Source organism: Megascapheus bottae, chromosome 5, assembly GCF_031878675.1.
Source record: "Megascapheus bottae isolate mThoBot1 chromosome 5, mThoBot2.hap1, whole genome shotgun sequence".
NCBI lineage: Eukaryota > Metazoa > Chordata > Mammalia > Rodentia > Geomyidae > Megascapheus > Megascapheus bottae.
In genome coordinates this window covers 16,049,645-16,074,205 of record NC_143513.1, presented here as the reverse complement: position 1 = coordinate 16,074,205, position 24,561 = coordinate 16,049,645, and the positions used below count along the sequence as shown (strand labels likewise).

Below are 24,561 nucleotides of genomic sequence, written 5' to 3'. Positions count from 1 at the left end.
ATCTCAGCTCTCACTCTGACAAAGCATATATTTTTGGCAGGATATAAAGTATATTGGAATTACAAGCTTTAAAAACATGGAAATAACAGTTACGAAGGAAGACACATGATGTTTTCAAATTTAATTCTTGTTAAAACACAGTGAGCTAGGTATTTATTATCATTTCATCATTACTAATAGTATAGATGCATAAGTATCATCACTAATAACTTCAAAAAAGTCAGATAAATAGTAAGGGGAAGATAGAAATCCTAGGTCCTTTAGATACACAGATCTAATATGTTTCTCTTTACAGTGTTGAAGTGGCAGTGTCATCCACAGCACACAGACAGGCGTTAGACAGCACCCAGTCAGTACACTTTTCTCTTAAAAAGTTTCAGGGTTTTCTATTTGCAAAGAAATCTAGGTCCCCAAAGAGCTTATCAGATATGGTTTGAAAACCTGCTGTAAGTCTTTACTCTTAAATTCTTAAAGGTTGCCAACAAATGGAAGGAAAGAGAACCAGTTAGTCTTCAGAAAACATTCTTAACATCAGTATTTTAACCCCTGAATTTGGAAGAAGTCAAGCACAAATGAACGTCACACTGTAAATATTCTATGTCTGTAGATACTATTGCCTCATTTTTTTCTGTACTTTCTACAGGTTTGTTCAGCGTGCTGAGAACTGCTGAAGACAAAGGCCATTTGTTCTTTCTTTTAAAAAAAATGGTTTCTTTTTTACTTTTTCTGTTCCTCAGGGTTTTTTTTCTTCCAGTCCTGGGCCTTGAACTCAGGGCCTAGGCACTGGTCATGGGATTTCTCAAGGCTAGAGCTCTACTACGTGAGCAACAACACCGTTTCTGGCTTCCTTCTATGTATGTGGCACCGAGGGATTGAACCCGGGTCCTTGAGCATGCTAGACAAGCACTCTACCACTAGGCTAAGCTCCAGGTTCCGGACAAAGACCATTCTTATGAGTCTGTGTATTTTCCTCTATTCCTTTCTTACATGTGCTGCTTAACACGTTTATTTGTACTGGTGGGATTCAAAGAATACAAATCAGAAACATAAAACAAATTCCAGACTTCATTTACTTAAATGAAGATGTCAATCCCAAAATTTGAAATAATATTCATGTAGCTTCATGGCTACTAAACTTACTTTTCAGTTTATTTCTGACATACATCCATTTATCAAGTAATTCTTATAACATCACAAAACCAACTAGAATATTTTAACTTAGTTGTTTTCATGGATCTGGAGTCAAATTGCCTTAAAACTCTGTAGACAACCTGCTCTGTAACTAACACCTGTTCATGTCATTGAGCCCAAAGAGCAATGAAGTTTATACCACCTAACACTCCTAAAATTCTTCAGGCTGTCTTACTAAGATCCCAAGAAAGATAAAAAACAAAGTTATTACCTGAAGTAAAACCTCAGCTTCAATTTATTGCCACATTTCCAGGATTCTATATCAAATCTAACTATAAATAGCATGGTTCTCAATCTGAAAGTCCAATCTGATTCATAATTTATATCTCCCTTTTTCCTGTCTTTTTGTCCTGGAAGTCTCTCTGAAAGTAATATCACCCTGTTCTATACAATTGACTTGTAAACAGTCACTATAGAGCATTGCAAAGGGGACATTGTATCCATAGCTGGGCTATCGGTGTAGGGAGACAGGACAATCACATTGCCACATTCAACATACAATGGAGCCTCACCCACCTTCTCCCATCTCTGTCTCACACTGCTAAGGGCAAAGCTAAGAGTTTCTATGGAAGCTGACACCGGAAATACACTTTGGCAAAAGGATTATTTCACTCTATAAGGAAAGAGAAGAGGGATAGTAAAAAGAATAATCTCTTGCTTGGATGCCAGCCATCTAATTAAATTCAGGAAAAGTATTGATTCTGTCCATTTAGATTATCTTTAATTTTATACGTAATCAAATTAGATTTAAACCTTATCAGTGTAGATCCCTGAAATCCCTCCAAAAATGTATCAAATAGCTCTAAATAAAATTTCTCATGTGCATGTACATCTTGATATTTTGTGGACATTCAGTTCACAAAAGGACAGAATATATCTAACACAAAAGGATAAACTGAGGTACTGGACTAAATATAATGTAGGTCTTATGGTTTAGCAAGTGAAGAAATCAAAATCACTCCTGTTTCTATTAAGGGTATGTTATTATTCCAGGGGTTCATAAAATATTCAAGAGTAGTGTTTTAAATTAAATTGTTGGCATATATAATAATTTCACCTAGCACATCATACATTATGAAAGCATTTGCATATATTGCAATCTAAATATTCCAAAGTTCACCAGTAGCGACAAGGATATCAAATCTTGGATTGTGAACCTGCCTCACTAACTGATATTTAGCTAGGGTGTTACTCATCTTTAGCAAGTGCCAAGAAAGAACTAGGTATTTGGATCTGAGCTTTAATAATTCTCGGTGTCAGGTCATAAATCTCCTGACAGGAAAATATTAAATTCTAAAATCAGTTCTCAAAATATTGCAGCATTATTTTCTTCAGATTATTTGTTACATAGCACCAACTTTGTTACCTTCCAGTCAATGAGGGCATAATTGAGTCAGAAAGCACAGAAGAGAGCAGATCGCTTCTTTATACATTTCTATCAACGTTCCTCTTCACTTCCTTAACGGTCTATTTTCTTTACAATTATAGCAAAGTAATACTGAACACTTCTTCCTGAACTGAGCTAAATAAAGTAAATACTGAACAAAATCTATGGGTGACAGAAAGTCTGATGATGAAGAAATGTTGTCTTTCTGAAAAAGAACTAACAGTCCCCAGAAGTGCCTTTAAAGAATAAGAAAAAACATAAGTAACTATATTTAAGATTCATCCCAATTGCCATGAATTACAGGAAAACAAATCTTTCAGAGTTTAATAGCATGAAGAAGAAAGCAGATGGACCTTCTCAAGCACAAAACAATTCTTCTTGAAATAAACACTCAAAGTCCATAATCAACCCATCAAATGGTTAGCAAATTGCATTTCTTGAACTTTTTAAAGAGACCACTTTAATCTTCCAAGAGAATATTGTCTAGAGCAAGACACAAAGATTTCTTAGCATGATTACTGTTCAGAAGCTAAAAATAGCTATCCGAGAAAACTGAGATCAAGCAGCTTCCTGACACACAGCTGACCTAATTTAACAATCTGATCTCTACCAGTCCCTGCTGAAGACTTAGAAGGGTGTGAAGCTTCTACTAAACAGAGACCGGAGAAATGAAAACTCTAACTCAATTTACATCGACAATAATCAAGTTTCTGAAAGATTAGAAGTGGCCTAATGTCATCTAATAGAAGATCGCTTAGGGCAATTTTTTAAAAATCCATGCAATGTAAACACTCTATCATTGTGAAGGAGGAGCCAAGGAGGACTTGTAGATATGAAATCAACATGGAGAAGCCCTACAAGGAAAATAAAATAAAAGATTTTGGTTTAAGTTTGAGTACACATCTGTTCCCCAGATTGCTCCCCCAGATTGGCTTTTGCCATTTACCTTTTAAATTAATCTCCAGGAGCCTCTTTACAAATACACATTCTAAGATTTTTTTTAAAGTTATCTTCAATGGAAATGTAGGTCCAAAGTCAATCTTCCCTCAAACCCACCATTAAATCTTCAGTTCTTCTATTGAGAGATTCTGAGACTGCCAGAATTTGGTCCCTGTGTTACCAAGAAAAACCCTCCTACTTTTCTACCTGCTGTCCATACTAAGCTAAGACCAGGCAAGACCAACTATAGCGTAAACATTGAGGGGTCTGAACACAGACTTCCAAGTTTGATTCCTGGCTTTTGCAGTCACTATGGAATCTGGACAGACACTTTAGCCATACTTCCAACCCTCTTTGTTAGTCATTATTTAAGACCTGAAACTAAGACGCCAATCTCTTTGTACCTCCTGAGTAGAGGTACACTACCAGACTCTGTGTGTGTGTGTGTGTGTGTGTGTGTGTGTGTGTGTGTGTGTGTAGTAGAGAGAAGTTGATCCTATTTCTGCCTCCTATGTAGTTTGGAATTAAAGGAATGCAAGTCTCTAACAAACTCTCAATTTGTACATTACAAAGGATCATTATTTAACACATAATATAAAGGAATAAAATAACATGGATTATTATATAAATCATAAATGTTAGTTTGTGATTTTTTTCCATTTCTGGATAATATATAGATAGAATAATTTTATGCGAACTAAATCTCAATTGTTCATGGAAGCTTATACTGAAAAGGGCTTTGTCACAGGTTGACTGTGAAGGCAAAGTATGATAATTAAATATGTAAGCCATAGAACATTACCTGGCTTTGAATAAGCCCAGTAAATAATTTCTACATAGTTTTGTTATAATTATATTTACCTATTTTTTTCTTAATCATCTCTCTATAGAATAGAAAGGTAAATAGACAAACTCAATACATAACTATTGTAAGGTATATGTAATGTTTTTTTCATATATTTTTATTGTAATTAATAGAAAGGTTACATGATATTTGTCAGATAGATGGTGCATTAATTCCAATACACTGATACCCTTTCACATGTCTTCGTCCCCATTTCCCTCCCCCCACCCCCACCCCTCATCTTGTTTTCCCCCTTCCTTATCCAGTTTCAAATAACCAAATACAAATATATCCAATATATCAGGTAACAAGTGAGATACTGTAACAATAGGTATATGTAATGTTATAAGCTAGATCTCATTAAAGTTTAAGGTTATAAAATATTTATAGAGATAATTTCCAACATTTTACTAGGAAAGTTTCTTAAGAACATACACTGGAAAGAGATAGTAGATTTATATAGTCATGTAGAGAAATCAGGGCCTCTGACACTCTTGTAAATGACCTAGTATGTGGGGGTGCATGTGCATACATGCAGAGAAATCACAGAAGCTACCTGGAGAAAATATCAACATTCGTTTCCTCTGAGTGAACATTTGCACAGTATCCATACTCTAGAAGTTCTCTGCGCAAAAAGAGGAGGTCTGGACTGGTGTGAGTCATATTTTCCACTGGGCAGCCGATCATGGAATATTCCCAGTTCTGCTAACTTGGGAACAAGGAGAAGAACAGGAATTACGTATGCGTACACAGGTGTGATTTGTATGATGATGGCTCCTGTCACAACCAGGGTGATAAAGCTTGCAATACTGACTTGTGTGTATGTCCCTTAAGAGTCTGATAAACTCAGGCTGTTTTTGACACACAGAACTGCTGTTATTTTACTGGCCCAACATGGATGTTCCCCGTTGAGCATTGTTTGGGCTGTCAAACTCATCCTCTGAAGAATGATCTATCCCAGTGATTTTGAAAACAATGGTTAGTCATTGACTCTAATATTGAACTTGGTCATACGGAACAGAACATGGAGGCTCTCAGAATTGAAACAGACTGGGAGAAGCTGGAAACTCTTAGTAGTGATTCTCTCCAAGTTCCCTTCCTTCCACAAGGCAGAATACTGAGAAGCTACACTCAGTCACATCACTTACCAAACTCTGCTGTGTGTCAGCATGCTGTTTCTCTAGCAGGTTCTGGGGTGAAGCAATACTGCTGGCCAGGGACAGTACCGAGAAGGGGGCTGCCCTTTCGCATCACTCCCTCATTCCCTCCCACACATTTATTTGATATCACAAGCCAGGACCACTGTTCTCCTATTCAATCACAAATCATTTGGAAGATATAAAAAACTGAAGAGCAGCAGCCTAAAAAAAAGTAGACATTGAAGTCACTGATTTCAGGATATTATATTCATCAAGCAAGTTTTAAATTCTACTAATTCTGTCTTATTCACTAAGAGCAATCTAATCAGGGTCTGAGAAGGCTGTGATAAAGAACAAATCCTTCTAAAAGTTCTATAGGCTTTGTTTACTTAAAGAAATATATATATAAAATATGTACATATATATGTATATATATTCCTTGTTTGCAACTAATCCACAAATGTTCATTCTTGTTTAAACTGCATGAATTCTTATCCAGATTGCAATTTGTAACAAACACACTGCCATCTATGAATGAAAGGAGGCTTTTCTATTCTTAGGGAGAAGGGGAAAGAAGGATGTTATTTTGAGGAACAGAGAGGCTACCTGTATCACTTTCTTTTCCAAGTCACAAAATACTGCTGTAAAGTATTGCTCAACTCAGACTGAAACAATTTTCCCATCTGTCAAAATATTTAAAATAGTATCAAGCTGTATTACTTTGTCAAAACATTTCATCAGAGACAGTTTCTAAATTTAAACAAGCAGTTCCTGGAACTATGTAAGTAAGGTGAATAAACTTGTCTCTGAAACAGTATAGTTTCTGGAAAACCTACAAGGCCCTATTTAAAAGGCCCTGCAGGAAATAGGTATTAAACCAAGGTAAGTATGCTCTGGGCAAAGAAAAATAAATAATGATTAAAAGACTGGATATTTAATTTTCATTGAAATGATATATGTTTATGCTTCTCCAATGCTATTGAGCATGCACAGCTTTACAATAATTCTAACCAAAGTCTCAAAAAACTTATAATGGATTATGATGAATGAGGGTGACATGGAGCAAAGACATGGTAACAGCATCCAGGAGAGATTTGGAATGCATTTTAATTCTCTCCTCATCAGCCATGTGATTTTTTGCAGGTTTTCAGATGGCCCATGCATCAATTTCTACCTCTATACATGAAGTAACACCTTCCTTAAACAATGGAGCTGCAGATAGGATATTGAGAAGACATTCATAGAAGTTTTCTGTCTTTATCTATGAAAACTCATCGTAATTTCTAAAATTTGATTTTAATTTAAGAGAGAAGCATAAAAATACAAAATAAGGGCTACCAACCTATTACATATATATTACATTTCTCTTACACACACACACACACACACACACACTCGTACACACAATATCCTAAATATATATACTTCCCATTTTTAAGTCTGGCATAAGAAAAGGATTAGTAGGATTCTTCTCCAGGTCATAAACATGATATTTTCTCCAAGTTTACTGTACTACAAATGATCTAGCGAAGATGCCAAAATTTTCCTATATTTTAAAGATGAGTCAAAATCCAATATCATGTGCTTAATCAGGTAGTATGTCACTTTAGGAGGGAAAATGATATTTAGAACAAATAATGATTAAGTTATGAATGCTGAAAAACTGAAGGAGTTCCAAGTTCAAGTTTATTTTGTACATGATTAAGTAAACATATATAATTATAAGGAAAACAAGATTTAAATAGTAACATCTTCTTTGGCATATCTTGAGCCATATATCAGTTGTCAGTGAGAAAATGTAAAAGAGCAAGCAAGGGGCTTTCTCAGTGGAAGCAAATTGCTCCAGCACATTTTGCTTTCCTTTTTCTTTACAATTAGTTGAAATATAGAAGAATGCAACAAGACTCATTTTTCACATATGCAAAACTAGTACTGTTCATCATTTTCTTATTCTCAGATGTGGGTTGAGTGCCTGTTCTGGTCAACACTGGACCAGGAGCTCTGAAACACTTGTTTGCAGCAGGAGGGATACGGTTGTTTCTGCTGTGGCAGTTACAATGAGAAGTGGAGATGGAGGGAGATACTACATGCAACTATGAAGAATGCAAACAGCATTAAAACTATAAGAAGTAGTGCTATGAAGCAAAAATACTGGAGTCAGGACAATTTGATCTAGGAATGTTGTATGCATATATGGAAATATCACAATTAAAACTCTTCTATGATTAATATATGGAAAATAAAAGATAGAAGAAAGAAAGGAAGACAGAAAGAGAGGAAGGAGGGAAGGAAGGAGGGAGGGAGGGAGGAAAGGAGGGGACAAAATAAGGAAGGAGGAAGGGAGGTCATATAGAAATTCTAGCTTTTAAATTTTTAATCTTCCAATCACATTGAAAAATACAGAAATGTATTCTATCTTCACTGATCAGAAGTGAGCAAGAAACTTCCTATATAAAGACCCCAAACAGCGGCTTTAATGTTAATACTTTTTCCATCCTGGATCCCAACCATCCAACCTCTTTACATATTTCTATTAAAGAAATCATAAGATTTACTTATAGATCTACAAACAATAGCTTCTGCATCATGTCCTCGTTTCAACCGGTGTCTATAGCTTAAAATACTAATGTGACCTAAACAGTGAGGAATGTGACATGTCCTATGATGACATAGAACACGATTTAACTTCCCAGATGATTGGTCTATCTTTCATTGATGCCATACAGAAGCTACTTGTCTTCAACTTTCAGGAGGTGTTGACACTGGTATTATTTGCATACATTTATTTGTCCCCCATTAGAGAGCTTCAGAGTCCCCACAACAGAGCCCATAATGTCTTATATATGTATATATATATATATATGTGACCATTCTAGCTTTGCTAATTAAAAAAATAATAACACTTAGCACTTAAGGAATAAATCATATTTTCCAGGTGCTGTTCTGTTCTGAGAGCTGCTGGTATTAGATGGTCTCAGCTATAAAACCGGCCTATCTTGACTAGCTCTAGACCTCTGGTAAAGTAATTGACACTCATTATGCCTAAGAACTCCAATGTATAAAAATAAAGACAATAATTCATTATTTAAAACTTGGTCATGAACTTTAAGCATAGAATTAATATTTATTGAATTCCTACAAATTTCCAAGTGATCTTGTATTCTTTATCTCTCTTTCCCTTTCCTTTTCTCTCTCCTCTATTGCTTTCTATCTCTTATTACCCTATATTAGTTGTAGAAGACTGCTTATTGTGTTATTTCCATACTTAGCAACATATCTGGCGTATTTTAAATGCCCCGTTAAACTCTTATAAAATCCCGTAATAATAGCAGAAAATATACAAGGGCACGGAGGCATAGGCAGGTAACTCTAATCTCCCAAACAGATAGGACACTCTATTAGTCAGGGTTTAGGTTAAGCTGCTATTGACAATGAAGCCAGCCCATGCAGTGGTTTAGAGCTGAGGGGATTCCTTTTTTTTCCCTCATACAGAACCTTCATCAATCTTGCTTCTCTGACATTTCCTAGAAAACTGTTTATTTTTGACATCTGGATAAGGATGGATGTGAACCACTGAGCTTCCAGCAAGTAAAAGGTAAGGGCGGGGGAAGCAGGAAGGTAACAGGGAATCTAAAGTCTTCACATACTGATCTAGAAATAACATGTGATGCTCACCTGGTGTTTATATTTTATGCATAAGAACTTAGGCCAATGGCTACACCTATCTCAGATAGAGACTGGAACATGGTGATACTTAAATGGCAGATGCTAGTATTTGGCTCATGGACTCAGGTGCTTGTTCCGTGGAACAATGGGGAATGGATCCTGGAAGACACTTTATAATCTCTACTGCAGACTTCAACAACTATGCTTACAAACTTTTTTAAAAAAAGATCTCACTCTGTAACTAACCTTTTGTCACCTCAAAAACTTAGCTCCTGCTGGTACTGGTTAACTGACTGTCCCACTGGGAAGTAAAGTTCCCATATACTTAATTTTTATACTAACGAGTATCTGTCCTTTCTGGGGGGGTAAACAACAGTTTCATAATGGCTTTTTTCTTAATGCTGCTGCACCAGAGATATCATATATTTTCTAAATATATCTATTGATACCTTTATCAACTGGTAAAAGAATCCTTGAGGCAGGAGCCTATAATCCTAGCTGCTCAGGAGGTTGAGATCTGAGGATCTCAGTTCAAAGTCAGCTGGACACAAAAGTTTGTGAGACTCTTATCTCCAGTTAACCACAAGAAAAACTAGAATTGGTGTGGTGGCTCAAAGTGGTAGAGCACTAGATTTGACCTGTGGAGTTCAGGAACAGTGCCCACCAGACAGAAAAAAAAAGAAAAAAGAAAAAGAATCATTGACATTAAAGATGTGAGCAATTAGGCTTTGAAAGAAAAAATTACTGTTCTGAAGTCTTAACTAATGTTAGAAATACAGAACTCTGAAAAGCACAAAATTAATAATACTTATTGAATATAAGTATCTTCCTTCATTGAAACAGTAACTGAACATCAGTGTGCTAGAAACCAGAGGTTGCTTCTGCCTTTTAGAGGGTTATTTTCTAGCTCTAGTCCATATTTCCTTTGTTATCACAGGTTAGAAACTATAACTGAAGAAATGTTGACTTTTGTAGTTAACTTGCTTTCATCTTCTAGAAATCTATGTCCAGTCATTTCTTCTTTTTCTGGTTGGTCCAGGAACTTGAACTCAGTACCTGGATGCTGTCCCTGAGCTTTTGCACTCAAAACTAGAGCTCTACCACTTTGACTCACAACCACACTTCTGGTTTTCTGGTGATAATTGAAGATAAGAGTCTCATGGACTTTTCCTTCCCTGTCTCCTGAGTAGCTGGGATTACAGGTGTGAGTCACTGGACTCTAGCCTAATATCCAGTCTTTTTTATAAGGAGCTCAGAATACATTGCTTACCTAGCATTCATGAGGCCCTGGGTACAACCGCCAGCACCACCATCAAAAGAGAAAAGAAAAACAATTTCCAGGGCAAGGAGCTTGACCTAGTGGTAGAGTGCTTCCCTAGCAAGCAGGGTTCAATTCCTCAGTACCACACACAGAAAAAAAGCCGGAAGTTTTGTTGAGGATCAAGTGGGGGAACTTTAGCCTTGAGAAAATCCCAGGACAGTTCTCAGGCCCTGAGATCAAGCCCAGGACTGGGAAAAAAAGAGGTTTCCCTCCTCCAACATCAATGCCTTATCCAGAATTTTTCAACTCCAGCCACAACATGCACTCTACAAATGCTTTGTAAAATCAGTCATCATAATTTGCAGTTTTAGTCTAAGCACTCAGGGGCTGAGACAGGAGGATTACCACCCTGGCCATGAGATCTGAGGATCACAGTTCAAAGCCAGCCCCAGCAGAAAAGTATGAGACTCCAATTAGCCACCCAAAAGTCAGAAGTAGAGCTGTGTTACAGTGCTAGCCTTGAGCAAAGAAGCTCAAGGACAGCAACTCAAGCACAGGGCTCCAGGGCTGGTGCACATACATACACACACACACACACACACACACACACACACATAAACACACACACACACACACACACACACACATCCTATTTATGACAGGGAAGTCCCATGGGAACCATGGGCTTACAATACTGTATCTTAAATTTTATTCTTTCATTTCCACATAACAAAATCAACTATGGATGATGATGCCTCTTCTTTTTTTTAAATTCCAGTACTAGGGCTTGAACTCAATGTCACCTGCTAATCTCCTGAGTAAATAGAAATATAAATGTGAGCAGTAGGCTCCCAGTTTCAGGCATTGATTTTTAATATCTGAGTATTTTAGATTTTAGAAAAGAGCATATATAACTGCAAAAGCAGTTGAATCTCTGAACATTTAATCATGTACATGAATCAGTTACTTTGTCAGATGCATACACACAAAAATGGACAAGTTCAAAAACCATTTTCTTAAATATATACTTTGTGGAGGTAAAAAAGAACAAGGAAAACACATGTTTGTTAAGACCTTATCATCTGAGAACAACTAATAGATCAGATATTTTCCATTTTATATTTATTCCTCCTTCTGTTATTTCTTATAGGAAAATATAAAATCATCTCTGTCTCTGTTACACAAGTCACAAAGTAGATAATACAGTAACTTGTTCTATAAACAAACACACTTATTATTGTTCATTTTATGAAAATTCATTCATTCTCCATTTCTGCATATAAACACCAAGACAGTAATATGAGAAAAAGCAAAACTATTTACTGTCCCAGTGGGATGCTAAATGAAACCTAAGTAAGTCTTTGGAATAAAATAAGGAATAAATCACTTTATGCAAGAAAAAATACATTTCTGAAATGTATCTGGCTTGCTTTTTTGCTATAATCATTTTCAGCACAAGCTTTAAAAAAACAAGACAACTTCATGTCCTATGATAAAATGCGACTTCAACTACCATGCTTAAATTAATTTTATCTGAGAATACAGTCTATCTTCAAATCATTTAGACAACTGCTCATGATAAATGTTTTCTTTAAAATGTAATTCTGACCTTATATTAAAAAGCCAAACATTTCACTGAAAAAAAAAACTTGAGGGAACATTCTTTTAAGCAAGTTAACTCAAAATGAGTATGGCAAGGTTATACTATATATATATATATATATTTAAATATATAAAGTATAACATTTTAGGAAACTATTGCAAAAATAAAAATAGTATTTACATTCTTAGGACAAATATATATATATATGGGTATATATATATTTCTGGTGGTTGAACTCAGGACATTGAACTTCATTCTCTCATCTTACATGGCTGGTGATGCTCTACCTACAGCCATCATCAGCCTGAGTTTTTCCTTGTTATTTAAGAGATGCAGTATCAAGAACTTTTTTCCCCAGGTTGGCCTAGTAACTCAGTCTTCCCAGATCTCAGTCCTCCCTTGTAACTAGGATTAGAGAGATGAGCCACTAATGTATGGATTTAAAACGTTTATATTCCTTAACTTCAGATTTAAACACAAAAACAATTCATCTAACAAGTGCAAGTCTTTATTCGATAGTATTTTTCTCAGCATGATTCATTAAGAAAGGTGTAAGCTCTCCTCTATTAATAACTAGAATCATGCCTTCAGAGTTTTCAACAATTACTTCATAGCCATTGTAAAATAATTTATTTATGTGAAAGTAAATCTTTTGTCTACTACATATATGAAATCACATTTGTATTTTAACATATGCAGAAAAATCCATTTGTAGGAAGCATTGATATGGCTCTCTTTATTACACGATCTCTTTACATGGAAAACTTCATGTGTATAGGGTTCAAGAAGTTTAACTTCATATTTATCATGATATTTACTTACATTTCGTTAAGAAGATAGTTCAAAACCGAAAAACAACATTGATTGGTTAGGAATATTGCTTAGTGCTAAAGCAATTGCCTAATATGCATAGGTTATCCTCAGCATTGAAAATTATTTTACAAGTATCATGCTTTTTACTTTACTTCAACAAAAAGTAAGTTCCAAGCTAAGCACTGGCGCCTCACACCTCTAATTCTAGCTACTCATGAGGCTGAGATCTGAGGACTGATTCAAAGCCAGCCTGGGCACAAAACTCCTTGAGTCTAATCTCCAATTAACCACCAGAAAACAGGAACTGGCTCTGTGGTCCAAAGTGGTAGAGTACTGACATTGAGTAGAAGAGCTCAGGCCCAGAGTTCAAGAAAAAAAGTTCCATGAACTAATATGTTGCCTTATAATCTGATTTTTTTCAATTAATATCAAGAATGTCTTGTGTTATTTACTATTTTGTAGGAAACTTATGCATATTGCTTTCAGTTCCCTAAGTTTCTCCATTAAGGCATTTTAAGTCCAACACCACTAGGTACTTCATAAAAGAAAGCCTTCCACCAGGAGTGGAAGCAGCTAATCAGATCGCACCTCTGTCATTCTTGAGAAAAGTCAGTGTATCTATGGAGGCAGAGCTCAGAAGAAGGTGGGTCTGAATACTAGAGTGATGCTACTGAGTTCCTGGAAAAGTTACTAAATGTCTCAGGAGGCTTTGAGTGTCGTCGCAGTCGTCGTAGTAGGAAAGAAATAAAGGCTATTTTATTTGTCAAGAGCATCTCTTGAGAAGCTGTCAAAAATTAACATCTCTGACTAGAATGCACAGCTCACAATGCCATGAAGGAGAAAGCATTTCCTAAGGAGAAGGCTACTGTGAATCATTGTTCCCTCTGTGATGCTTGAATCTCCAAGGCAGAGCCTGTGAGGATGGATTATTGGAAGGAATACCTCTTTACTTCCCCGGACATAACACCTTACCACCAAGCAAGAGGCATTCTGTGTTTTCTGCCTTCTTGAGCTGCCACCAGTCAGCTTTTTCATTGAATAATGCCAGGTGTTTTATTCACTGACAGTCTTTTTTACTCTAACGTCTCAAGATGAACAAAAACTTTGTGTTCTGTCTACGGAAACATCAAACCTGTCACCTTCTTTCAATGAAAATATCAGAATTGCTAGTCCACCCAAAACATGACTTGTATTTCAAGAAAGTTAAAGTGCTGAAAAAAGTACCTTAACAAATAGAGTGTGATATCATTAAATACAGAACAAAAATGGAAATAAAAGTACTAGAAAAAAAAGGCTTGAAATGTAATACAGTCCATTAGACTTTTGATGAGAATACTTGTCTCTCTAATATATCACCTAAAGACGCCTACCTAACTAGAGAAATGTATTATAATTATCAAAGCTTTTCTAATTAGGTCAAATTTTGACAGATAAAAAAGATTTAAAATCTTATGCAGTGTTACAAAAAAATCATAGCTGTATAGCCAAGGTGCTAATCACTTTTTTAAGTAAATTTAAAAAATCTTTCTCTTGCATAAACATCACACACACCACTTTAAAATGCAGAGTCACATACCTGAGGCTGTTCTTTCCTATTGCTTTCATCTTAATTTAGTTTTCAAGAATAAACTGAATTTTCATTATACAAATATCTTTATTCATCTGCAAACCCTACAAAAGTTGTGTTCCAAAAAAGTTTGAAATCTAACTTCTTATTTTGAGACAAAACAGATTCAACTCTAACAGTAAGAATAAAATATTGTTCTCCTACTTATTGAGTTTTTATTCATGGTACTACAAAATTCAGATATAACTTTTAAATAATATTTCAGGATCCTTTTTTTATTTTCTTATTAATGTACTTTTTGTGTGTGTGCAGGTCCTAGAGCTTGAATTCAGGGCCTGAGGGATGTCCTTGAGCATTTTTTTTTTATCAAATCCAGCTCTCTACCACTTGAGCCATAGCTCCACTTCTGGCTTTTTGTGTGTTTTACTGGAGATAAGAGTCTCACAGACTTTCCTGCCTGGGTTGGCTGTAAAAAGTAATCCTGAAGTCTAGCCTACTGAGTAGCTAGGATTATAGGCATGCACCAAATGTTCTTATAGGTAAACAGAATAACATGTTCACTTTCTGTTTTTATGAGATATGAGTTATAGTATATATCAAAAATGTCCTATGTTGCAATACTACCACCTAAAAACTAATATTGGGTTTGTTGGCACACATCTGTGGTCTGAGCTCCTTGAGAGATAGAAATAGGAAGATCATTGTTCTTGGTAGTTAGCACAAGACCCCATCTGAAAACCAATTTTTAAAAAGCAGGAGGTATAATTAAGTGGTAAGTACTTGCCTAACAAATTTTGGATCCCAAATTTAATCCCCAGTATCATTCCCCCACCACACACACATGTGCATATACATGCACACATAAGCATACACATACACATCAGAAAGAAAAAAAATATCCAGAAACTTGTGGCTTCTACATGTATTCCTAGCTACTCAGGAAGTTGAGATCTGAGGATAGAGGGCAGAGGTTCTAAGCCAGCCAGGAGAGAAAAGTATGTAGGAGTCTTACTTCCAATTAATCAGCAAAATGCCAGAAGTAGAGATGTGGCTCAAGTAGTAAAATGCCAGCCTTGAGTGAATAAAAACCAAACAAGACTATACGGTCCTGAGTTCAAGCCCCAGAACCAGCAAAAAATTTAATTTACAAAAAAAGGAAAAGGACAAAAAGTAATTTAAGGACATAATCAGCCCAAGACCAAATCAAATAAATGAAGGTTATATTTTTTGAAAGTAAAAACCTGTCTTGGTAAAGTTCTCTCAAAAAAATGAGCAAAAATTTAGGACTTCATTTTTAAATATTCTAGTTATAAAGGTTAGGTTAATGTGAACAAAAAAAGTATTTATGACAATAGCATCACCCACGTAGCTTACATCTGTCATGGTACCTAAATAGGCCACCACTAACCACTGCTTTAGGTGTTCAAGCCAACGCCCAGTGAAGACACCATCTGGAAGTGAATACATTAGGCCAATAATAGCGGACTGTGAATTAGTGCTAATAATATAGACTTGACACGTTTGCATTAGCAGCTAGGAGGACTGGGGAAAAGGGAGGGATGCAGCACACAGTGCTGAGATGTCAAACACACTGTGATATTGACATGGGTGTAGAGAAAAAGGGGCAAGAAGGGCCACATCAGTAGGAAGGAGATTCATGAAAGCTAAAGGGATGGGTAGGGTCCAAAGGCAAAGTACTTTAAATAATTTAAATAATTTTGTAGACATCTTACAATTCTGAAGATGAGATCATTTAGGATGAAAGAAACTAACAGAAGGAAGAATGGAAAACTCTGAAGAATGAGACCAAACTTGGCTCACATCACATTTAACCTCACACTGGTAATATAGTTAAAAGTGATGATTATGAATGCTCGGATTGTTGGGTGTGGGGGGACTTGTTCCAAACCTTATAACAATTCCAAACTAAACCATATATTTATTGCCACAAAAATTTAGTTTTAAATGCAAGCCTGTACTATACAGTATGATTTTAAAGACAAGACAGGCAGAAGATGCCTATAGAGAATTCCAAGTACACCTCAATCCCACAGGTACTTACGGGTATTCCATGAATTTAACTCCCTTTTTTCCCATGTATTCCTATGGCTCCAACTCAAATCCCTGACTGAAACAACTTCTCCAACTTTGCTCTCTGCGTGTGCCCCTCATCAACCAATATCCCGACTCTAGACAGCACAGAGAGGGGGATCTCAGAAATACTCTGTATCATAGTAAGTCCAAGTTCAGACTACAAGCAGTGCAGTCCTGTAATCTCCCTGAAAGAAGGCATAGCTGTCAGTTTCCATAAGCCTTGTACTTACCTCTCTGGTGGATTCTGTTAATAAAACACCCATTTTACCATTATGACACCATCATTTTTGCCTTAGGCTCTGTCTTCTTTATTATATACAGTCACAGGGAGTGTCTACTCTTTCTAATGGTGCTGCTCTTCATGCCAGGATCTTGGCCTGTTCCCTAGATGTCTCAAAGAAGACTTGAGTTTGTTTTATTTGTTCCCTCTTCTCCTTCTGTGATCCATCTTACAGGAATAGACTTTTTTTCATTTTATTTTTTATTATTGAGGTAATGTATAGAGGGGTTACAGTTACATTTGCCAGATAGTGGATACATTACTTCTCACACATTGATATCCTTTCTCGTGTTTTTGTTCCCATTTTCCTCCCCCTAACCCCTCCCTTACCTCTTTCAAATAAACAAACATATTTAAAAACTGATTTCTTGTCTCATTTGGGGATAAACTTTATATATATATATATACACATATACATACATACACATATATGTATATACACAAAAATATATCTCATATAAATTTATATATACACATATGCACTTATACATATGTATCCTCAAATGAGTTAAGACTATATATGTAGCAGAATATTAATTCCAATTAAAGATGCAGTAAATAAAATATTCAGCAATGGGTTTAGCCCCAGGGAAGAGGAGATTCACACAAGATGCTTTATTGACAATGGTTCCTACTTTGCTGGTATCAGGAATTTATTATAGCTATGCATATACATGCACATATGCACATATTAGCTACAGGATATGTTTTATAATGAAGTGAAAATATTCATATAGATTTCTTTTAAAATGACTTCCTACCATATACTACATCACAGAAACTAACTCTACATAAAGATTCCGGTTCTGATATAAGAAGTTTAACATCCATTGGGTGGAGTACTGTCCTTTATTTATAACCTTAAGGACTAGATCTGTTTAAAATGAATTCTTCAGTGGTATATCGTGTGGCTGCACATGACTTTTATCCACTTCTTTTTTTACAAAGAACTCTCAAGATAAATTCTGAATTCAAATTTTACTTTACCAAGAGACCTAGAGTTATCATGGAAAGATATTAAGGGCATCCCACACAATAACAAAATAAAATGCTGTAATAAAAATCGGTTATCAAGTAGTCTTGTGAATCATGGTCTGTGTCAGGATTTTTCTGGCACTATTGACATTTTGGATAAAACCAATCATTGTTGCAAGAAACTTTCCTGTATGTCTCCATCTTATGATATTGAGGAACATCTCTGGCTTATTCTGATAAGATGCACAGAACACTGTTTTCTCCTACCTGTGATAAAAATACCCTCAGATATTGATAAATGTGTCATGGAGTCAAAACTTCCCTCAGAGAAAGTCAAGTGTACTTGGTATCCTTAATATCAGAAATAGACAGTGGAAGAGTGGAAGAAAGTGCTAGGTTCTTTATGGGAAATAAATTTGCTGTTGTCTCTTTGAATATCATGCAATTATATGAAAATAGAAATAAGATCATTTATAAATATATTGCTTGTTGAGAAAATAACCACTCTTTCCTGGATATTGGATCTTCAAGAAGTCATGAAATTGATTAGTTGATATGTTTAAAGTGCAACACAACTTTAACATGTGTTCCATGCTGTTAATCCCATAATACATTTATTTCTTGATGCTAATCCTGGGACTTCAACTCGGGGCTTACATATTATCCCTTAGCCTTTTAACTCAAGGCTGGAACTCTACCACTTGAGCCACTCATCTTTTGCTGAGGCTAGCTTCAAACTGCGATCCTCAAACCTCAGCCTTTTGAGTAGCTACTGGTGCCAGGGTCAAGATATGTTTTTATTAGTTTACTAGCTCTTTATTTAGCATACAAAAAAATCACACCTTTCTCCAGAACGTGCCATCCTCCCATGTTTTCCTTATAAACTGGAACTTTCTTTTTACTTTTTTTCTTTTTACTTTTATTCTGGTTATTACTTATCTACCTCCTGCTGCTGTTGCTTCTCCTTGATAAATCACCTAAAATTTAGAAATGCCCACATATGAATTTGGGGCCCTCAGCTTTTCTCAGGTCATACTGTCTCTGTCGGGGTGGATCATATCCTTGGCTTCACAGAACCACCTACAGGTAACTAAACTGCACATTCAAAGCCCTCAAATCATGATTTATATAACTGTAACCCCTCTATACAATAAATCCCTCTTTAAAAGAAAAAATAAAGGGGCCGGGAGTTTGTCCTAGTGGTAGAATGCTTGCCTAGCATGTACAAAGATGCGAGTTCGATTCCTCGGTACTACATACATAGAAAAAAAAAGCTAGAAGTGGTGCTGTGACTCAAGTGGTAGAGCCATAGCCTGAGTAAGCCTAGGGACAGTGCTCAGGCCCTGAGACCAAGTCCCAGGACTGGCAAAAATAAATAAATAAATAATAAAAAATAAATAAGTAAATAAAGCATTTCATATAAAGAGATGTCAGGCTGATCCTCTATCAATTTGTTGTATCTTCTTAGATGACACCTTCCTAGCCCCAGCTCATACTGGTAAGCTTGTAACTGATACCCCTGCTCGCTCTTCCACTTGTTACAGGTCTTCATCCAATTCTTTTTGCAATGCAGGCTTCTTCCTTCTGTCCATTTCCCCTATTCCTGAAACAAATATTCATCCAGGCTACCATCATATCTGGCCCAAGGAATATTTTCTACACATCTAATCTTAGACCACCTGAATCTAGTTTCCACTAGCAACTGATATTAAAATTTTACTCAGATCATGCAACTTCTACCTAAACACTTGGATAATTACTGATTCTACTTGGGAAATATGCAACCCCTTCATGTAGCCTACACAATACTGACGAATTTTAACCCTGCCAACACCTACAGGGAACATTACATGTTCCAAACACACTGGCAAATGTTCAAAATTAGGACAATAAAAGAAGATCAGAAATCATGCAGGCCCTGAGGCTTCTCAACACTAAGCACGAAGGGTGGTTGGTAATCCAGTGGGTGATAAAGCTCTCCAGAAACTGCCTTGGCATAGAACAGCTGGACATTCATAAACTAAGTGGCATTTTTCTTTCTAACCACAGAAGGACACCAAAATTTCTACCAGTGGGCCTTCTATTATAAGATGTAAATGTGATAGTCCATGAGCCCCATTAATGAGGATAAAAACAATGGATAAAAGAAAGAAAACAAGGGTGTTGGGATGATTCCAGAAAACAATTTATAGTTACCAGTATAAAGAGAGCCTGGCTTTCTCAGAGATCTAAATTATATCCATGATTTATAACAATAAGCCTTCGCACTCTACTCCATTCCCTCTGGCAATCCCAACTCTTTTATCCTTTTTCTTCTCTTTTTAAAAAGCAAAGCAAATAAAAAAGAGATGATTTCAAATCTCTCCCAGTGTTTTCATAGGCAAAGGTGGGCTGAACCTATCAAGCTGACAAAACTACTAGAGAAAATGAAGCAAAAGCAAACAACAAAAAAACCCTAAAAATAAAAGACTACCAACTAGCAAATTGCTTGATGAAAGGCCAGTCAATCATTTTATACCATGTTTTCAGCTCTGAAATGTTTTAGCACCATTTTTTTTAAAAACATCACTACTGTGTTGGAGGGAGAAGGACAAAACAACAACAACAACAAAAAGACCCTCCAAAGTTGTGAAGTTAACCCCTCCCTTCATTCACACATTTGGTTCTATTTTTGTGGTTGCACCAGTAATCTAAAAGAAAATTTACTGAAAGTCCATTCCAGGTTCCTAAAATGTCTGACTGTGCATGTCTCAGTCTCTGCTCAGTACCTCCCTGAAGATTCAGCCAATTTTTATTTCTGCAGTGCATCAGTGTTTATCATTTGTTTTACAATAGCACTGCATGTTCTTGAAAATTGACTTAGATGAATTTTACCCATTCTCTACAAAAACTCAGGAGAGACAAATGGCTATAAAAACAAAATCTACCACTCAGGCAGGGTTAATTTACTAAAAGCACATTTCCTTTTTTTACTCTCAGCTCAGTATTTACTTGGTTACAGTGGTAACTCTACCCCCCCCCCCAGTCTCTGTATTTGTCAAAATTTATGACAAATTCCTGGCTTGTAATTAAGCATTATAAAAAGTCCCTATGAGAAGACTATAGCTAGACAAAAGCTGTTTCCATATAGTTTACTTTAAAAATATATTGGTATTTCTCACCCATAGGAATACTAATCACAAAATGCTGCCCATATTTTGATTATCTGAATAAAACCATTCATTATAGACAAAAGCTCTAAGGAGCAGTTAAATTAGGATTTAACTGCTAGGATTTTTTTTGTGCTCTGCAAAATTATTTTATTCATTAACATTCCAATGCTACATATAACTGCTAGGATTTTGAAGCAAAATCCTAGCTGTTTTTATTAGCTAGGCAATCAAAACTTAGTTGATTTTAATCTCTGCCTCAGTTTCCTTAATTAGGAAAAAATAAGGTATTAACAATAAGTATTGTATTTTGTTTGAGGAAAGATTAAACCCCAAAACCATCCAGTGTCAGGAATATGGTGAACATTCATACATTACAGCCATTACCATTTTATTTCATTTGATTAGTCCTATAAAGAACTTGAACTCACCTTAGAATTCTGTCATTCTCATTATTAATACCAAATGTTACCTAGGCAGCTTCCAAGACCTGGAAGAAATTCTAGGCAGCCTGGCAAACTCTACTACAGAGATAAAGGTTCAGAGCTTAGCTGAGTGTTAGCCTTCCAGGGAGAACAGAGCAGCCCACACCCACCTTTAGCACTTGTCCCTGGAACACACAAGGGCTACTCTTCTTTCAGTGAATTCTAATCTCTGCAACCACTCCCATCAAAGGGTGCAAGTGGACAAGCCAAGCTTTGACACTCTTCATTTTAGCACTGAGGAGAAGAGCCACAGTGGTCCAGGAGAAGCAAGAGATTTCCATGGAAATATTTCAGAGAAAAAAAGAAAGCCAAACCTATGCTCAGAAAACAACCAAATATATGCAAACACTACTTTCATCTTTTAGTTTAGCAAACCTCCACCCTACTTCCATGTGAATCAATTCAGCCAATAGTTGTGGGGCCAATATACAGTGTGTGCTCTCCATGTTCCTAGCAGTGTTTAAATCTTTATCTGTAGTAGCTCAAGACTCAAATTATGATATTCATTTTCAAAAAGCTAAAGAAACTGAGGCATAAAATGGCTAAGAGACTTCTTCAAAAACACCATATTTCAATAGATGCACAAATGGACCCTAAACAGAATCCATGATTATATCCATGCCCCCTGTTTCTGCTCTCAATGAGAAACCAAGCACTGGAAATTTAGTCTTACTTTCCATGATTCATAATCCACTTTCCTGTAATATTATTTCTCTACAACTTAGACTGCCATGCTAGAATGATCCCTTCGGGATTTTAGGCTCCTGTCATTTAATATATACAATAGTTCCATTTCAACCTTTTGCAATTCCACAGGACTGCTGGGAGTTGGAGACCCTTGGGAATATGTGGGGGGGGGGGCATCCATACAATGTAAATTCTTTCACTTCTGTTCGAAGTTTTCCATATTAAGAAACTCCAAAGCAATTAAAATTCATTCATTAAAAAAATAACAGAAGACTTTAAGCCCTTGGAGGATCTGGGAGATTTCAGTTTCTGTAGGCAATGCTTCTGTTGATAAGCCTCATCTTGAGAACTGAGCACCGGCACTAATGAAAGGCTTTCTTGATTCTAGAATCCTTCCCCCTGAATATTTCCCTCTTCTCTATTTGGAATAGACAAGATGCTTCCAGAGATGAATCTTTCACTCTATATTGGTGGTTTTGCTGCTGCTGTTTCCTGCTGATCGGAAAACCTTTCCTCTCCCCCCCTCACAACAGGTATATCTTTCCACAGCCCACAGGTTACTGAAGACAATTTGTAAAGTCAACCTTAGAAACATCCAGTTTGGTGTCCTTTCCACAATTCTCTTAAAAGATTAAAAGAGACACTTACCCATTCTGTTGTGCATTCCCCCTCTGCCAAAGTGTGCTGTGGTTTCAAAAACTAGTCCAGTCCTTCTGAACTTTTCTGTATCCGTTATAATATTAAAGAGCCACAAGGAAGGGAAGTGGTTAGTCAATGTGCTAATTTTATCAGTCCCTCCCACTGGTTAAATAGTACCTGATGCTACAGACCAAATCAGTTTTCCAGCTCATTTCCCTGCAACAGTACAACTTAAACAGACAGCATTACTGGAGGCAGAGAGGATTGTATCCTGTTTGTAGGCATGGGACAGTTAATGAATGAACATCTTCTTAGTATTAATAAGAAACCTAATAGACTACAGAATACAGCAAGTAAAGGAAATGAGAAGGAGGAGGCAGAGGAGAAGGAGGTGGTGGTGATAATGGAGAAGAGAGAATAGTCTAAGCAAATTCAGTTTGGGTGGGAAAGGGAGTGATCTTCATACAATTGGAGGACATGTGGGAAGTGATGGGTGTTTCATTTGTTGATAAATTATTCTGCCTCGGAATGGAGCCAGTTTACCGGATATAGACACTTCCACAACATAGGGCCTTGGCTCAAACCATTCTCTTCCTCTAGAGCTTAATGATGAAAACACAGGACCAAGCTGCAAACATGCCTCTGGAGGAGGGCAAAGTAAGCCTTCTCAGGAGAAGAAACTCTGAGCTATGTCCTACACATAAAGACCTCAAGAAAGTAGGAGAAAATACATTGCCTGAGATAGATTGTAATGAAATAAAATGCTCTTAATGTTTCCATCCAATTCTAAACGATCACAACCTACGAAAACCTTATCACCCCACAACTTTAGTTCAGGTAATTTACGGAGCTACTTAAATGGGGGTTATTTGAATTAAATCTTGAGTACTCACTTTGAAGTGTATTTCCCATCATATCTAAAAATTATGGAATTAGAAAAGAAGAAGGAAAACCAAATCATCTTGAAGGCTCATTAACCTCTGCTTCTGATTGGCTAAGAAAACATCCCTCTAGAGAATTTCTGACAGTTTTTACACATTCACCTGGGGAGCTAGTTTCTCCAAAGTCTTAAATGCAGTAAGCTGAAATAGACAAAGGAAACTAGTCATTTTCTTCTGTTCCCTCCTTCCTTTTCAGTATTACTAACCTGATAAAGAAAGAAAAAAAATTGTATTTGCTTCCCTCCCCCACACACCCACTTTCTAACTCAATCTGGAAGCTATATCCTACTAATCTGAAATACGAGCAAAACTTTACTCTGAGATGCCACAAATTATTTCTTCAGAAAAAACAACTACCAATTCTAAGCCCCTGATCCTTCATATTTGTTCAAATCTAAGATGAGGAAAAATTCTTACAAGCAATATTTCACACTCATGGTAATGTATTTCCTTTCTCTTTGTGTATGTAACTCTTTTGTCTTCAGAGAAGAAATGAGACGTAGAGTTCTAAAGAATAAATAAGGGAAAAGATTGGAAAAGACAATGCCTCCAATTTCCTCTTCTTCCCAATTCTTCTCCAACTTCCCAAGCTGCTAGGCTCTGTCTCGTGTTTCCAGACCCTTTTAGAAGCTTTCTTTTCCTACAAGAGCTTCATCTTGTGTGATTGTTGTTCTTATTGTACTATGTTATTTCTCTTCTCTTTTTTGCCCTTTGATTAATCTCATATTGTTATTATATCTGACTTTGTTACCTAGTATGTTGTATATAAAGTTATTTGTTTATTTGAAACAAGGAAGGGAAGGGGGAAAACAAGATGATTGGGAGGGGGTAAGAGGAGGGAAATGGGGACAAAAACATAAGAGGTATCAATGTATGAGAAGTAATACATCCACTACCTGGC

The 24,561-nt window shown here is 36.3% G+C and overlaps 1 protein-coding gene across 1 annotated transcript in view; it reads right to left on the bottom strand.

Annotated features, from left to right (window-relative positions):
• Hdac9 (histone deacetylase 9) overlaps window positions 1-22,774 on the bottom strand; it is a 352,031-nt gene extending 329,257 nt beyond the window's left edge. The window contains exon 1 of the mRNA XM_090332730.1: window positions 22,729-22,774. Within this exon, the coding sequence (XP_090188856.1) occupies window positions 22,729-22,744 (16 nt within the window). The 5' untranslated portion in view covers window positions 22,745-22,774. The remainder of the gene's footprint in view (window positions 1-22,728) is intronic.
• Between the last annotated feature and the right edge of the window lie 1,787 nt (window positions 22,775-24,561).